The 18514-nt window shown below is 27.1% G+C and overlaps 2 protein-coding genes across 2 annotated transcripts in view; both read right to left on the bottom strand.

The window, feature by feature from the left end:
• The window catches only part of LOC117170861, a 25825-nt gene extending 10530 nt beyond the window's left edge, over window positions 1-15295 (bottom strand). The window contains exons 1-5 of the mRNA XM_033357903.1: window positions 15123-15295; window positions 6688-6927; window positions 1967-2167; window positions 1630-1805; window positions 1210-1541 (exon numbers count right to left, since the gene is read on the bottom strand). Of these exons, the coding sequence (XP_033213794.1) occupies window positions 1210-1541; window positions 1630-1805; window positions 1967-2167; window positions 6688-6927; window positions 15123-15295 (1122 nt within the window). The remainder of the gene's footprint in view (window positions 1-1209; window positions 1542-1629; window positions 1806-1966; window positions 2168-6687; window positions 6928-15122) is intronic.
• LOC117171640 (glucose dehydrogenase [FAD, quinone]-like) overlaps window positions 14890-18514 on the bottom strand; it is a 6991-nt gene continuing 3366 nt past the window's right edge. The window contains exons 2-5 of the mRNA XM_033359129.1: window positions 17529-17666; window positions 17303-17404; window positions 16896-17220; window positions 14890-16523 (exon numbers count right to left, since the gene is read on the bottom strand). Of these exons, the coding sequence (XP_033215020.1) occupies window positions 17056-17220; window positions 17303-17404; window positions 17529-17654 (393 nt within the window). The 5' untranslated portion in view covers window positions 17655-17666 and the 3' untranslated portion in view covers window positions 14890-16523; window positions 16896-17055. The remainder of the gene's footprint in view (window positions 16524-16895; window positions 17221-17302; window positions 17405-17528; window positions 17667-18514) is intronic.

The following is an 18514-nucleotide window of genomic DNA, read 5'->3' as shown; positions in this document are numbered from 1 at the left end:
TTTATCTCATACGGAGTTAAACCCTTTAAATGAAAATGTTTGATTACCGCTCTGAACTCGTTTTTTTTCCATTTTTCTTAACGAACAATTTTTTTTTTCAATGGGTTATAAAAATACGTAAACTCAGAAGATGTGGACTGTGACTGCACCATATATCTAGTCGGGAGTGGTGCTAACTGAAAACAGATGATTTGGAGCGATTCGCGCGCCATTTGTTGGTCATTCTAAGGACTTATTGAACTACCCTCGTAATACGGCATTCAAGTGAGGGAAAGAGAGTGGCCGAGAATAGGGGAAGAGATGACTGAAAGGTAAGGATAGAAAATATGAAAAAAATCAGAATTAAGAATAGAGAGGGTGTACGAGCATGAACGTATAGGATGACTAAAGAAGATAATATGGGTAGGGTTTGTAGATATGAGCAGAAAACATGGTTGCATGTGTAAGAGAGGTGTACATGTGATGAAGGGGCAGGGAAGAGTGCAGTGGATTTTGAATGGAAATGGTCAGGGAGAGAAATGAATAAAGAAACTGGAAGATCTGAGAGAGAGCTAGTTGAACACGGTAAGGAAAGAGCCAAGAGATGAGTTATAAAGAAGGAGAATTGGGAATTACTGTTCAGGAATACAGTATAATTTTTAGGCTGTTACACAGAGAGAAGTTAGATAAAATCGTTTCGCTATTGACGACAGAGTTGCTGCACTTCATTTTCGTGTGGCATCTGTTCCAGATTATGGACACTAGTTACCCCAAACTTGCGGAGATCTGTCTCTGAAAAATATGAATGCTATATTTTCCTAAACTGCGCAAGTGCGGAACTGTGCCGAAAGTGCTGCGCATTCAGCACGACTGGACTATACTGTTGGTTAAACGGTTTGGTCTGTTCGGGGTAATGGTTCTCCCAAATCAGTGGAGCCATTACACTAAACAGCAGTGGTGTTGTTCACTGTGTGATTGGCGCGACAATTTTACGTATCGAGTATTCAGCTCTACCAAACTTCTCTCCATGCAGTGGTAAGCGGAAACGGAAGTCCGGGGGAAAGACGCAAGCATTTAGAATCATGAATAGTAATGGAGAAGATATGTAGTAAATAATTGATAAGGTAATATATATCTAAATGGCTTGTTAAAAAAATGTGATGGTTATGCAAAGATGCTAAAACTCGTTAAAGGAAGAGGGTATAATAAATTAAAGAAATTAAAAAATACCACGCAATTCATCAGCAGTTGAATAATAAACAATCCAAAAGCCAGAAAAGCCAAGGCCGTTAGAGCAATTTCAAAAAAGTCCTTGAGTGAAATTTCACCTCCTTTTTTGCTCTGATAGATATGTTTTTCTTCTTGATGATTTGGAGGAAAGTAATAATGTTCTTCGTGAATCGAAGGATTAAACGCATGAGATGACGGTCCATGAGAAGAAGGCCCAAAACTGGAGGGGCCGTAATGCACTGGAGGAGGGGGGCCATAATGCACTTGTGGAGGGGGGCCATAATGCACTTGTGGAGGGGGGCCATAATTTGCATGCTGTCCCGTAGCAGATCCTATCATTTGTTATATGGAGTAAGTTGTTTTATTTTATAACAATTATTAAGTTACACGCTGATTTTTAAATAGGCGTATTTGAATTACCTCCAGAGGGACCAACGTAATGATGTTTGCTTTTTGGAATAGGTGCGGCCATTGGAATATCGTATCCAGTAAAATCGCCCTCGAGATCTTCGAAATCGTCCTCTGGTCGAAGATTTTTAATTTTGGTTTTTCTTTTGGGAGAATAATGTTGATAAACGTCGTTTAAGGTAGTCGTTCTGTATAATTAAAAGAACTGGTAGTAAAAACCAAGTATTCGAACAGCATACATTTATTACAAATTGTTAAATTTTTTACTTCAGTTTTTTCATAAATTTAAGTAATTAAAATAGTTTAAATGTGATGAATGATACGAATTAGAATATTTTTGTATTTTTACCGCTGAAGCCAATCTTTGTATTTGGAACTGCCTTCGTCTGACAATAATTTATCATGGATAGTAACATTATCCTCGTCAACGAAATCGGACACAACATCTGCTGTAGAAGAATCTAATCGACGTTTTAGTCGAGCTGGGCCCACTTCTGTAAATATTTCTTCTGCTATGTATCCATGACAGAGGTATTCGTTCATCCTTCGTCTATTTTTAGGATTATTAGAAATAATCATTATAATCCGTATAATATTATAAATGTTTTATAACGTATGCATAATTGTAAGTTGATTGATCAATATAAGCTGATGTTCAGTAGAACAAAAATATAAGTTTCAGAAATTTATAATTCTTAAAGATTTAGCAAAAATCGTTAATATACATTTTTTCTATACACTAAAGTATGGATTTGAATAAATTAAATATTCTGAACTAAGTATACAAACATTTGTCGATTGGCACACGAAAACAGTTCAAAAAGAATTTTCGAAGGTGGCGAATATCTTCTGTTCACTTATTTGAAAATTTGAAATTATGGCGGATTTTTTATATGTACTGTTTTTACCAGGAAAAAATAATACGAAAATTTAAAAAAATATTTGTCTAATTACATTTTTTTTATTTGCTGAAAACATGTTTTCTTGGATTATATGACCAAACTTTTTTGTGGCGCTTGAAAAATTTCAAATCGCGAAAAAATTCCAAAATGTGTGAATATGACTCAATCTAAACAAAGTACTTTTACGAAAATTTTCGACAGCTTTCAAATTAATAACATATTTTGAATTTTGAATGTTTATCATCGCATGCCTGAAAAAACTTTACTAAAAAGAAAATCGTCATAATTTTTTACCAATAGATTTTTTTAAGATTTCAAATAAAAAATTAGAACAGAAGACATTAACTGGTTTAAAAAGTAATTTCTTTTTGCTTTTTTTCGGATGCCAATAAACAACATTTTTCAAGATTTTCAAGAAGCAAGCTTTTAAGGGATTTCGAAAGATTTTAAGAGATTTAAAAAATCTCCTTAAGAGTAATAGGAAGATTTTAAATGGTCTTATATTTTAAATATTTTAAACTTGTAAGATATATTGTATTTCAAAATATTTCAAAATATTTGGAATAATTAAAGAAATTGTCAAAAAAGACTCTGGAAGATATGTAAACTTTCGTTTTGATTTTACAGAATGAGAAAAAAAATTTTGAGAAAATTTAATCATTTTAAGAGATATTAATGAATTTGTAGAGGAAAATTTTTCTAATATTTTGTAAAATACTTAAAAATAAACAAATTTCTTTAAAAATATCTAAATTCTTTTCGGACACATATCAAATATTCGGAAATCTTTTCGAATTTTCTCAAGAATTTACGAAAAATTATGTTTCTATAAGTTTATTAACAAACTAATGACACTTATTTCCCTTTTTTATTTAAAAAAGTTCGAAGTAAATAAATAGTTATTCAAAATGTTTATTTTGGACCCTTTTGTGGTTTAAATCTTCTTATCTTTTGTTGCTTATGTACATTTTTAGTCCGGTAACGTTTGTCCTTCCTCAAAAAAATTTCGGATAATTTCCAAAGCTTAAAAAAATTATTTTAGTTTTTTTTCACTTAAAAAAAATTTGTGTGTATATAGATTACTAAAAACAATAATCTAGCGATTTTTGCGTAACTCTGAGATTTAGGAATGATTTAATTTTTATTTAATTTAGGTTTGAGCCATTATAGTTCATAAAGTCTTCTCCATTTTAGTTATATAATTTTTTAATGCGGAGAATTTATATGCAATGAAAACCCCTTTAGTATCAGTTAGCAAGCTTTTAAAAAATTATTTTGGTTTTTGAGTTTTATCAAAATAAGTGCTTTTTCCTGAAAACCTAGAAATATTTCAACATTAGGTGATTCTTGAAAAGTGGAAATATTGTGTAGTATATGAAGAAATAAATATTACTTATTGTTACAAAAATTCGAGAATTACGAATTTTTTAAAGTTATTTTTGATACGCGGAACCTCGGGAAATTGATCTATCTGTTTCAAATTTTTTTCAATTTTTTTAACGACCCATCATAAGAGTCGCAACGCTTTTAGGGTGGAGGTAGGCTTTTAAAAAAGGCCCGTAACATTTTTTTAAATCTTATAATTAAACAAATATATATTGCAATTTTTTACTATGGCTTTAGTTGAAATTAAAAAAACAGGCTAATATTTATTTGGACGTAAACACTTTTTTTATCTTATTCACTGTTCAAAAAGAATACTTTCAGAAAAAGTTGGTTAATTTACAACAAGTTAGGTTAAATTTTAAACATATGGCTGAATTTATAACTCAAAACAAGAAAAAAATTAATTTTCTATCGAAAAGGATGACTTCTTAATCAAATAAATTAATTTTCAACGAAAAAGATAAATTTTTAAGAAAAAAAAAATTTTCAATTACAAGGATAGATGTCCTACGAAAAAATAAATTTTTACCAAAGCAGTTCAACATTCAACTAAAGAGTCGAATTTTCAACCAAAAAGTTGATTTTTTAACCGAAAAGATTCATCGTATTCAAAAAATTCATTCCCAACAAAAGAGGTGAATTTTTAACTAAAAATAATAATCTTTTAACCAAAAAATTCAATTTTAAACTCAAAAGATAAATTTTAACCAAAAAAAAAAAGGAAATTTAAATATTCAGCTGTAAAAATAAATTTTCAATCAAATAAGTAGAATTTTCGACCAAAACGGATTGATTATCAAAACCAAACAGTAGCATTTTGACCAAAAAATAAGATACATTTTCTACTAAAAGTTGAGTTTCTAAACAATTATAATTAATTTTTAAGAAAAAGAATATGTTTTCAACAAAATAAATGAATTTTCAATTTGAAAATTTAATTTTCAATCAAAAATACAATGGCTATATTTTTTGTGAAATAATCATTGCGAACCTAAACAAAATTTTAATATTGTAATTCTTGAACAAATAGATAAATGTTCAACTAAAACAATAAATCTTGAACATAAAAAAATGAAAATTCAAGAAAAGAGTTAAAAATCCAACCAAAAAATTGATGTTTTAACTAAGAAGATTAGTTTTTAAGCAGAAAATATCAATTTTCAACCAAAAATAGAATGGTTGCATTATTTGCGATAACTAATAAGCATTTAATGCCAGAAATGAATTTTTTAGAAAAAGGGTCAATAACTTTTCAATCAAAAATAAAGTAGTTAAATTTTCAGTAACAAAAATTAATTTCTAAACACAACAGACGCATTTTCAACAAAACAGTTGAATTGTCCATGGAAAAAGATTAATTTTCAACATAGCAGTTGCATTTATCACCCAAAAGAATGAACTTTAACTAAGGAAATTAAATTTTTTTAAACAAACGAAATTTCAACAAAATACATCAATTTAGATTGAGAAAAGATAAATTTTCAATATGAAATATAAACTTTTAAGCAAAAATGCAATAGTTACATTCTCAGTGGAAAAAATTAATTCTCAAACAAAAAAAAACTAATTTTTAGCAAAATAATTGAATTTCAACCAAAGAGATCAATTTTCGCAGCTAAGATCATAAATCTACATCGCAAACAAAAAATTAATTTTCAAGAAAAGATACCTTAAACATGTTATTTATTTAGTTTAATAGAAAAGTTGAATTTTTAACCAAAAATTGGATTGTTTTTCCGAGAAGATTAATCATATACAAAAAATGCATTATTAAAAGAATACATGAATTTTTAACGAACAAAGAGGAATTTTTGACAAAACAACTGAAATTTCAACCCACTAAGATTATTTTATAAAAAACAGAATGGTTAATTTTTTAACTAGAAAAAATAATTATCAATCAAAAATAAAACGAATTTGAAATATCATCGTTTAAAAATCAACTAAAATAGATTGATTTTAAAACAAGCAGTTGCATTTTCATTCAAAAAGGACGAAGTTTCTGCCAAGATAATTAATTTTCTGCTAGAAAAAATTAATTTTCAATAAAAAATGGAATTCAGTTAAATTTTCAGTTAATAAATTAATTTTTTAACAATAATGATATTACTTTTCAATAGAATAGTTCAATTTTTAACCCAAGATATGAATATTGAACTAAAAAGTAAGTTTTAAGTAAAGAAGTTCAACTTTCAAAGAAGTAGTTGATTTTTTTATCAGAAAAAACGACTTAGAAAAATAGTTGCATTGTCAACAACATAATTAAATTTTTAACTGAATATTAGAATTTTTAACCAAACAAGATTAATTCTAAACTCGAAATATAATAATTCTTGAAAAAAGAGACAAAGAGTTAATCAGTTTATTGACGGTCCCTAATCTGTTCATTTATTCTGCAGTCTAAGGTAATCGTTAAAATATATGAACAATCTTAATGAAACAATTATCTGAAGAATTTATTTAAAAATTTCTCATACTTGTATGAAATAGTTTAAACTCGTTAATAATTGTTCGAATAACGTTTGTATAAAATTAAATTTATATGTGTTATTTCAAAATAGGAAAGAGGTCAGCTTCAATGTCAATTTAAATTTTGAGCGAGGAATCCAAAATGTCACAAATTTATCACGAATGGCACACATTTTTATGAGAGTGAGGGCCGAAACAAAAATCGCTGTAAATAACAATAAAAATTTCGATAAAAAATAGTCAAATATAATAAAAGAAGTAAAATGTTAAAAAAATAAAGCAAAAATAGAAATTTAAGACAAATATTTCAAACCTGTGATAACCCATTTCACTAAAAGCCTTATTGAAGGTGCCATCTGCAGTAAAATTGTCGACCAATTTACTCTTCTCATTACTTTCAGATTCTCCAGCAAGAACGAAAGACCCAGGCAATAAATCAACTGCCAAAATATCATCTTCATCAAGACAAAATTCACTTCCGTCATCGTAACATACTTGAGCAAATATTAACGGAACACAAGAAGCGACACATAAAAACAAAAAATTATTCATACTGAATTTCCATAAAAATTGAGAGATATTTACACTTTGTCAGAGGACTGATGATTTTTTGCGAACTGGAAAGGATGAGGTGACAGAATCGTGAATGTGACAACACGCGGCGTGCTGGAAATAATTATCCTAACCGTAACAATGCCCACTGTGCGTTGCCAGAAGGATTATACACCGTAAAAAACGTCGTGTGGCGAAGAGTTAACACTATTGTAAAAAAATTAAAAATTCTGCTTGATTTTTTCACAAGAACCTTGGATTAATGTTTTTTCTTCTAAAACAGTTACTTTATTGAAATTCGAAAAGTAATTTAAATCTTTTAGTTTATTATGAAAGAAACACCTAGTTTAGAAGAAATTTGCTGGTTAAAAGTTTTTTACTTGTTTAAGAAATAATTTATATTTTACTCATTACAGAATAAATAAAGAGATTTTTAGGAATTTTTTGTAAACCTTTTCAATTATTTTATAGATTGCAATGGATAGACATTAACATTGTAAATAATTTTATAAATATTTAATTCGGTCTCCTCTGATAAAGAATGTTAAAGTACACATTGTTTTAGGTGATATTTGACTTAAACAATTATGAAATTATTATTCGAAAATTACGCTGTTAATTCAGTTCCAGTATTAGAATGAGCCATAGCCATATCACGGATTATGCAACTAGATTTTTGATTCTACGACAGACTATCTAGCATTACTAGAGATTTCAAAGGGTTTGAAGCTATTTTAAGGATTCAAAAATATTTAAAAGAATATTGAAAAAACTTTACGAATTTTAAAGATTTGAAAAAGGTATGTACACCAGATTCCAAATACTTCACAACAACTTCACAAATCTTTTAAAACTTTCAAATGATTTACAGGATTTTGATGAATTGAAAAACGTTAAAGTCTACGAAATTTTAAAGATTTTTTGAAACATTTAGAAGATTTAAAACAATTTTAAAAAGCTTCAAAACATTTTAGGAGGTTAAAAAACATTTCTAAAAAATTTCGAATAATTCAATGATTTCAACGAATAAAAAATATTTCACAAAAAATACTTAAGAAAAATTTCCCAAATATCTCAAAAGATTTGAAAAAGATTGCAAAGGTACTGAAAAAGTTTCCCAAAGATTTCGAACATTCCCAAAGATATTAAAAGATTTTAAAAAGATTTCAAGCATATTAAAGATTTTAAAGAAAGTATATTAAACCTGATTTCTAAATTTCAAATATTTTATACAGAATGCAAATATTTTTATGATTTCAAATAAATACGAAAGATTTCACAAATGTTTGAAAGGTGTTAAACTGTTTCAAAATATTTCAACAAATTCTACAAGATTTAAAAAGTTTTCAATGGCATTAAACGAACGCAAAATCTGTCATGAAAATTTAAAAAGATTTTAAAAAATTCGCTTAATATCAGGTTTTAATTATTTAAAATATTTTATACAAAATTTCACAAAGTTTTCTAGTACTTGAAGAGATTTCTACGATTTCACAAATACTTCAATATATTTCACAAAGATTGCAATGATTTGAAAAAAATTTCCCAAAAATTTCGAACGTTTCGCATATATTCCAAGAATCTCAAAGATTTGAAAAAGGTCTGTTCATTGCATTTCACAAAGATTTCGAAATGTTCCAAAGATTTTAAAACTTTCAAAAGATTTAAAAAAGTTTTAAAAGATTTTATTAAAATTTTATAAAGATTACAAAAGTTTATACAAGAATTCCAAAGATTTCACAAATTTTTAACGATTTGAAATAATTCATTGATTTCAAACGAATACGAGAGTTTACAAATATTTCAAAAATATTGAACTATTTCAAAAGGTTTCAACAAGTTTGAGAAGATTTCAAAAGTTTTCAATTATTTCAGACGAACACAAAAGATTTCATAAAAATTTCGCAAAATTGAAAAAAAATTGTACAAAGATTTCATGTTTCAAGGATATCAAATATTTTATAAAAATTTAAAAAGATTTCATAAGGATCTCAAGAACTTTAAGAGATTTCAACAAGTTTACTAAGGTTTCAAAACATATGACAAAGATTGCAAAGCTTCACAAAAATTGTTCAAAGATTTCTAGCATTTCACAAATATTGCAAGGGTTTCAAGGAATGGAAAAAGGGTTTTACACCAGATTTTAAAACTTTTACAAGGATTTCAAACATTTTCGAAGATTTTTAAATGTTTTAGAGATTTTGAAAAGCGTATAGCAAGCTATATTTCTAATAGTTCAAAAGACTTTACACATATTATAAAGATTTTAATTATTTCAAATAAATACAGAAGATTTCGAAAACGTTTGACGAAGGTTCCAAAAATTTGATTAAAGTTTAATAAAATTTTTAAAAGAATACAAGATTTCAAAACATTAAAAAAATGTTTAACGATATGAAATAATTAAGTGACTTCAAAGGAATACGAAAGATTTCAAAAATATTCCAAAGATATTGAATTATTTTTAAAGGTTTCAACAAATTTAAGAAGATTTCAAAATTTGTCAATGATTTCAAAATAACCAAAAGAGTTCATACATTTTTCAAAAGTTATAGAAATATTTCAAAAAGATTTCATATTTCAAGCATATCAAAGTTTTTAAGGATTTGAAATATTTCATAGAAAATTATTAAGATTTCATAAAGATTTTAAGTATTTCAAAAGATTTCAACAATTCACAAAGATTTCAAAGATTTGAGGTATCTGAAAGACGACATTTTTTTGAAAAAGCTTAATAATTTATTGATGTTTCTGCTTTCTTTAAAAATTGTAGTCCAATAAAAAATAAAATAGATAATTTTTTAATTCTAGGAAAAATAGTTATTTAATGATTTGGCTAAAAAAATATATCTGGATAAACTGTACTTCATGACCTGGAAAACCTGGAAAAGACCTTGAATTTCGTATCTGAGAATTGATAAACACCCTGTTTAATTTATGCAATATGAAAAATGAAGAAGAAATTTTTTTTAGATTTTTATAGAATTACCACCGTTCCCTTTTACGGGTTGAAAAATTAGTAATTTAAATAAAAAAATGTTTTTAAACATTTTTAAAGTGATAATGAAACGGTATATATTCAAAATATTATAATTTTAATGTTAATTGTATCAAGTTTTGATGTGTACTATTAGTGACACTCATTAAAATAATTTAAATCTATTAATATTTATCATTGATGAAATCTCTCATCAATGAACTAATTATCCATTATTCAGAAACAAAATCGATTTTTCCCCTAACATTTTTTTACGGACTCTCGCCGCGTGTGAGATTATCAGGCATCGTACTTTCAATATTTTGTAAATATGTAAAAACATAAAAAATACATTTTTAAGTTATTTCCGGATAAAGCATTCATCAAGGTAAAAGTAAATTCTACTATTTGAACGAGATTTGAATTTTCTATAAGGTAACCTTGACTGCATTTTCTGGACATACTTGCCACATTAATGCATTGAATTATTTCGTTTGTATATAAAAGTTTTATTTTTAAAGTTCAAGAGTAACAAAAATGTGAAATTTATGTGCATAATGAAACTGATAGAACTTCAAGATCTGTGTAACATTTTGTTTAATAGAGAGAAGAATACAACAGTATTTTAATTGATATTTGACCTGAACAAAATTATTTAACTTTATTGTTAATTTATATTCAAAAGTATATTTTTGCAATAAATTAAAATTAAACATGTTTTCATATTTCGATTGAATTATGTACATTTAAAAAATAATTTTTAAAATCAAAACTTACCACAAGCTATTTAATTTTGCTAGTTCCATCAAGTTTATTGTTTAATAGGATGTGATGTTTTTGATTTCTTCGTAAGAAAGCATTAAAAAGTTTTTTTTTACAAACAATAGCCGCTGAAAACAAAAAGAATCAAAATTTGTTCACCAAAATAGAGCTAAAAATTGTTTAACAGGCATGTTTTAATGCAAAGAGTAGTTTTGGTTTCAATGGTAAAAAACATCCTTAAAAATAAAAATAAATTTTTCGACTAACGGCACATGCTATGAAAAAAAAAGAAATTGACAAAATATTAGAATCCGAAAAACAGCAACAAATTTTTCATTAATAATTTTTCGATAGAATGCGAACTTTTTGTTTTAATCTTAAAAAATAGTATTAAGAATAATAAAACTTAAATTTTTTAAAAAAGAGTACAAGGTACGAAAAAAAGTAATAGACAAGAGTTGTTTCTTGAAAACGGATCTACAAATTTGTTTGTGATAATTTTTAGATAGGAAGAGTAGATTTTATTTTGATCGTAAAAAGTGTGATAAAAATAAATTTTTTTATAAAACGACATAAGACACGAAAAAAAAAGAAAAGACAAAAGTTATTTAATCAAGAAAGATCTACAAATATGTTATAAGCTCTTTTTATAAAAAAATATATTTTTAAATTAACTTTGTGGAAAAACGATAAAAGGTACAATAACATTTTATTTAAAAATTTTTTTCGTCTAAATAATGTTTAAAAATTTTCTAGAAGCTTGTTTTTAATTAGAAAAAAAATATAATGAAACTACATATGTTTCAATACCAATGCATATCATGAATTGTAGTGATATGAATTCACTAAAATGATAAACTTTTCACAATAGCTGAGAATAAAATTTAATGCAAAATAAGAAACGAATATTAAAGTAATCATGATAAACAAAATTTGCACTTTATTTTGAAATATCTGAATGAGCAATCCCAGACCGAGATACATAAATAAGTGTAATATACAGTTGATCAAATAGTCTGCAACATAATGAGAAAAGTTCGCAGTGTTGACAAAATCGAGTGCGAAGCACGAGATACGTTATGAGAATGTGTTCGTTAAAGCTGATGGATCTTTCAAAAAGGAGAATTCAAAATTGCGGAATTTCTAAATATCATTATGCATTTTTATATCACTCTAAACTACAATCAAATTAAAGGTGGAACAATCTATAAGCGTTACAGTAAAGAATTTTATTTGTGAAGGCGGATGAAGGAATTAATTTAGTAACTATTATGTAAAAAATATATTCCACTACATGCATGTATGTTAAAAGCTAATTGAAATGGCGATATGCTCAGCACCAGTTTATCTTTGATCTGAAATATATATTTTTATATACTATATGTTTATTTTATTCATTATTTTATTTATTGAAATAGTTTTAATCCAAAAGTTCGAACATCAACAATGTTTTTATTAATTTTGTATTTGAAATATTTTAAAACTATTTTCCGATAAAAAAATCTTTGCCCAATATAGGTACTGCAAAATTCTTTCAGGTTGCCACAAAAGACATCCTTGCTATTTTTAATTTCACTTTGTTTGTATTGAAACTTTGTTTTTCTATTTCAGAAGTAAAAATCGATTTGTCACAGTTGTGTACCTGCGGCAAAATTAGAACAGATAAATTGTGCTTTATATAATCTTGAAATATCTTTTTATATTCTGAAAAATTTTATTGTTTCTATTTGTCTATGATTAAAAAAATTATATTTTAAGCGTAAAATCTCAAATCATACAATGAATCATTAACTGATCAGAAGATAATTTTAAGATTCGAGATTTTTAAATAAAAAATAATTCTTTATTCAGCTAAAAAAAGGTTGTAATCATCGCAGAAAAAACAGAAGATAAACTTGACAACGATTTCCAATGAAAGATTCGCTGAAACAAAAATTACCTTTACAGGATAAAATTTAAACAAATTTCGGTTAAACTTTCTTTTCTTTTTCCATGACAACTTATGTGTTTTGAAAAATGTGAAGTTGTCTGAATGAAAATGAAATATCGAAATAAAATATAAAAATTAAAATAAAATGGCACAACTTAATTATAATTTATTACATAATACATTAAAAAGCAAGAATGGATTGTAATTACCGTTTGATTGATTATTTATTCAGAAAAAGTTGTTCAAAGTACTTTATTGAAACCTCTTATTCTAGCTTAAAATGTTTTCCACTGTTTAGGTAAGTAATTTAATATTAATTCATAAAATTAATTTTTTATTAAAACTATTAAGTATGCAATAAAATTTAATACTATGGATTAATATTATCGATCTACTTGCAAATAAAACTGGTAGTAAATTTTGAATTAGAATTCCTCTTCATTTAAGTTAATACATAAATTGAAAGAAGTATTGAAACGATTTAAATTATCTTTTGGTTACAAATTTTATTATTTGGTTGAAAATTTTATTGACTGAAAAATCTTTTTTGGTTAATATTTCAACTATTCTGTTGAGAATTTATCTTTTTGGTTCGAAAATTTATCATTGTAATTCTAAATTACATTTTTTTAAAAAGAAAAATGCAACTGTTTGGTTGAAAATGATATTATTATGGTAGAAAACTCAACAATATGGTTGAAACATTTTTCTTTTTTTAATAAACAATCTTATTTGGTTGAAAAATCTTGTCATGTTTAATTTATAATTAAAATTTTTTTTGTGAAATATCAACTATTATATTTTTGGATAAGAATTAATCTTTCTTGGTAAAAAATTAGTCTTTTTTAGATTAAAAATTTCAAGAATTTGTTAGAAAATTCAAGTATTAGGTTAACTATAGAAGTTAAATTCTGATAAAAAATATAATAATTGATATTTCAACCAAAACAGATTTTAATTACATAATGAAAGCAGTCGAATTCAGTAAAAAAAAAAACGTATGAATTTCCAATTAAACTGCTGAATTATTAACCTAAAGAAATTGATTTTCAACCACAGTTGCATTTTTGCGCAAGAAAGATGAAATTTGACATTAAAAAAATACGTTTTCGAATCCAAAAGACGATTTTTCAAGAAAATAGTTCAAATTTTAATAAAAAAATATTTTTCAATCAAGAAATAAAATTTTATAATAATAATCTTGTTAGTATTTGATATAAATCTATAATATTACATTTTAATGCATACTTACTCATTTTTATTGAAGAATTAAATTTGTAGGATACTATATTGCATTACTTACCTAAGCGGTTGGAAAACTTTGAGGTTAGAATTGAAGGTTTCAATAAACTAATCTGAACAACTTTTTGAGAATAAGTAATCAATTGAACGGCAAGGTTGTGTTTTATAAACAATATTTTAAATATATAACTAACATAATACTGCGACATTTAATTAAAAGCACGGCGAAAGTGACCGTCTCAGTAATGGCAACAAAATTTCACAACTCACGTTCAACTTTCCGAAACTGAGACAGTCAGCGACAGCTTATCCCGGTTTAGGCAACTTAGATAAAAAGTTACCCAAACGTGGGACATTAAAATATGAATAATTTATCGAATAAAATCGCTAATTAAGTTATTAAGTTTATTTTCAAACGTATTAAAATTGTGCAAAAACATTATTTTTTATTTTTAGTGTAGGGAATTTCAATAATACAATGCTGTAAAAGTTATGAGGAAAGTTTCGCAATACACAAGAATTGGCGAACTTTGTAACAGTTCATGCACACATTTTAAGGAATATTTTTGATTATTTTTCACTTAATGTACAACTTGTAAGGACAAACATAAATAGTGATAATAAATTCAAAAGAACTTCAAAAATGCTAGAAAATTTTTGCTTTTATGATTTATGTTTGAATATAAAAGATATGCAACGATATTTATTATTGTACCAGTATTAGACATACTTTTTACGTTGTCCCAGGAATAATCAGTTTACTTTAATTAATTTCATTAAATAAATATCAAAAATATGCGCCAACGACACAAAATACTTTAAGCTGGAAAATGATGGTCAATCTTACACTTCAGGTTGCCGCATACAGAATGTAAGCAATTATTAATTGTTAGTCAATAGATAATGCACTTGTGGTTAATTATATTATTGTTTAACACATTTTACGCGCCTGCACAAATAATTTGATCCGAAAATTGAGCTCAATAATGATAAAAACAGTCTTCGTGATTGCACTTTTGGGTTGAAGACATTCCAACCGAACCATGTGAAATAAGCGTAGGCATTAAAAAGTTTAATCTTTTAGAAGTTAATACATTTTTAGTACTGTTCTTTATTATAAATTATATATTAATTAATTATATATAACCAGGGACAGTTAATACTCATCGTCATAAATTTTACAACGGTGAAGTACTCATCGTCGTAAGTCCTACAAGCAGTAATACTAAAACCTATTTTCAATAGTAAAAGCTATCATGATTTCATTGTTTTTATTTATCCTAACCAACCCTCTTTAATCATGTCACTACCGTTTTCAGCAATCATAATAGTTGGTGCATTCGTATTTCCTCTTATCACAAATGGTATGATAGACGCATCAATAACTTTCAATCCTTTAATTCTATAAACTCGCAATCTTGGATCAACAACAGCTTCCGAATCTTCTTCAGGACCCATTTAGTTGAGTTTTAGTTAGTTAGTTAAGTTTTAGTTAAATTAACTTAAACCATTAAGTTTGAATTGATATTTTTGCATAGTCGTGGTATTGAATATACTGACACCAATTCGAATACCCTGAATCATACGTTTGAGATCTGGTTCGGCAGTCAAATATCCAGGATGTGTAAAAGGTGACCCCCAAATTGGATGAGTAGCATTTAGTTTAATCAATCTTCTACTTTTCGGAGCTAGTAATATTGTAGAAATAGAAAATTCGCTTTCATTTAATATAATCACAAGCAGTTGTATATCTGGGACTTTTTGATTTATTTCATAATCTGTGCGAGCATAAGCAGAAAGAAGTACTGAGCTGCTTGTGGAGAAACTTCCTTGCTGTGTTCTTGCATAATAACTAAAGTTTCCTGCTTCTTCTTTACATTTGTGAAGATCATCTGATGATACATTTTTTATTATTGCAGAGACGCCGATAGTTATAAAATGATCGGGAAGATAATGACCGACTGATAAGTTTTTATAGACGTTGATTCCAAGCTTTTGAAGTTCGTCAGCTGGTCCCGCCTCTAAAACCATCAGTAACTTTTGTGAGTTTATAACACCTGCGGATACAATTACTTCTTTCTTCGCCATAAGTATCCCAGTCATGCCAGTGCGTCTACATTTATATTCAACATCATAAGCTTTTTTCGCGAACGGATCTATCAAAATTTTAGTTACGTAGATTTTATTTCTAACAATCAAGTTGGGCCTTGTTCCTCAAATTGGACGAATAAAGGCTGCATTGGTAGTTTTTCGAACTCCATTGTCTATAGTTACTTGGGTATTTGTTATTCCTAATTGACTTTCGGCATTTACATCTCTGGTTGGATATCCGAGTTCGTTGAAAGCTTCTTGTATTTTTTCTCCTGCTTCAGAAAGCAAAGGAAACTTTGATACTGTGAGATATCCTCCAGTTCTACGATATCTCGTGTTCTGTCTAACGATCTAAATAAAATGAGAACTCCACAATTTTTTATTTCATTTGAAAATAACTTTTCAATTATTGAAAAATTTCTGTTACTCAATTTATAATTACGTCTGGGTCTTTGTTATCCTCTGACTTCTTAAAATAAGGTAAAATTCCATGATAGCTCCATCCAGGATTTCCTATTTCGGCTCAGTTATTGTAATCATTTTTATTACCTCTCATGTAAATCATGCCATTTAGTGTACTTGTACCACACATTACCTTAAAATTAGATTAAAACTTTATATTACAAATCCTTTTGATCATTTATGAAATATATGTGATAAAATGGGAAAATAATATGGCCAAAGAATTTGTATTATCATCAGAGAATAACATACATTCTTAACGTTTTTTAAGACTAGATTGCATTATGAATTAAACATTTTGTAAAATGAGTTTTTTCTAAAAATTGATCTTCTTCTTTATTCTTCTGGGAATTGAACCATAGAACTTCCGATATCCGGTCGAGTGCTTTTAATTTAATTTTTAATACTTTAAATTCATAATGTCGTCTAGTCTGAAAAAACGTGAAGATTCTATGTTATTCTCTGATGATAATACAGATTTCTTAAAAATTTTTATTTGAAATACCTGGTGAAATATGGCGTTTATTTCTAGAAAAGGATTTTTCTTTCGATCTCTCTAGCAGTGAAAGGGAAAAGCAACCGATCGGCTCTCTGAAGTTCTGTGATTTGATTCCCAGCGGAGGGAAGATCTTTTTTTTTTTTTAAATTTGATTTAAAAAATAAAATTATGCTCTTCCACGCGGCAGCCTGTAGCGTTTCTCCATTAAAAATGATCTTTCCTCTTCTTGGTTTATATAATTCCAGTCAATTTCTGTCTTAAAAAGTTGGACAAAAAAGCCAGGAATTTCAGCTGCAACTGGTTCCCCTCCTACCGCTTCGAGTAGCATTACCTGGAAAAAATATGCAAATCAACATCTTCTCTTTTAAATTATTTGAATTATGAATATTTTAGAAATAGGACTTATTATTAACATTCCACTCCTTATTTTCTGTGAGTCTATTCGCTACAACACATCCAGCAGATCCAGCTCCTACAACGATAAAGTCGTAATCATTTGGTTGCGTCTTCGCTTGCTTTAAAGAAAATATTAAGTTAATCTTTCTCAACATCGTACAGAAAAGTAAATTATAAATGGTGAATTTAACATATTATTGAATTTATTAAATATAAATGAACTTTCATTGTAATTATATTTACCTTAATAAATTGCACATCCTCATTCCAAAAAACCCACATGAGAGATGTAAAAATGGTCGTGGGGTAGGTGCAGTAGTTTTCAGCACAGGACTTTGGTATAACTCGCAGAAGAGAGGGAAAATGCATTCTTGAACCTAGCTTTAGTTAAAAAATCATTGAGAAAATAATTTATAGATAATTAAAAAGCATATAATTTTTTTACCTTTTAATTTATTTAATACTAAAATATCTTACAGCAGAATATTTGTTTGAACAAAAGTCTAGTAAATTTCTGATTTTAAAAATTTTCATATTTTTTCGCCAACTCATCGCAAACGTCAACTTTATTCGTGTATGTTTAAATTAAAGGCCACGAGGAACGAAAATTCACAAATAGGAGAGTGAAAATGGATTTATGGGTATTTGAAGGGACACGTCAATTGATTCGCAATCAATTTAATCAATTCATTGACAAAAAACGTGTTTTAATTAAATTCATAAAACATAATTAATAATTTGTTATTTAATAAATAATTATTCACAGCTTCTTTTTATAACGAAATGAATCAAGTTTTTTTCATTATATCGGCTAAAAATTATATGGAAATGTCATTTATTCTTCAGGTTTAGTTATCCAATGACAATTAATGATTATGAACTCAAATGACAATTAAGAATTTACATTGTTAAGAACAATTGTATAATCGAATTTTATCATTTCAGTGCTTTACAAAAAAAATTGCGTGTAAAGTACTAGCAGCCTGTTATTTAGCAATGGCTCTGTGCAAGGAATCGATATCTATTGATAATTATTTTAATAAACTTATTATTAACTTGTTATAAATGTATAAGGAGATCAAAATTCCTCTGCATAGATAATTCTTAATGAAAATTAAAATAGTGGATCGTTGATTTCAAATCGTAGATTTCAAATTCTTTATGTCTTACGGTCCAATCGTAAATCGAAAAAATAAATATGAGTCAAAAAAACATGTTCTTCGAAACTC

Source organism: Belonocnema kinseyi, chromosome 4 (genome assembly GCF_010883055.1).
Source record: "Belonocnema kinseyi isolate 2016_QV_RU_SX_M_011 chromosome 4, B_treatae_v1, whole genome shotgun sequence".
NCBI lineage: Eukaryota > Metazoa > Arthropoda > Insecta > Hymenoptera > Cynipidae > Belonocnema > Belonocnema kinseyi.
This window is presented reverse-complemented; position numbering and strand designations above follow the sequence as displayed.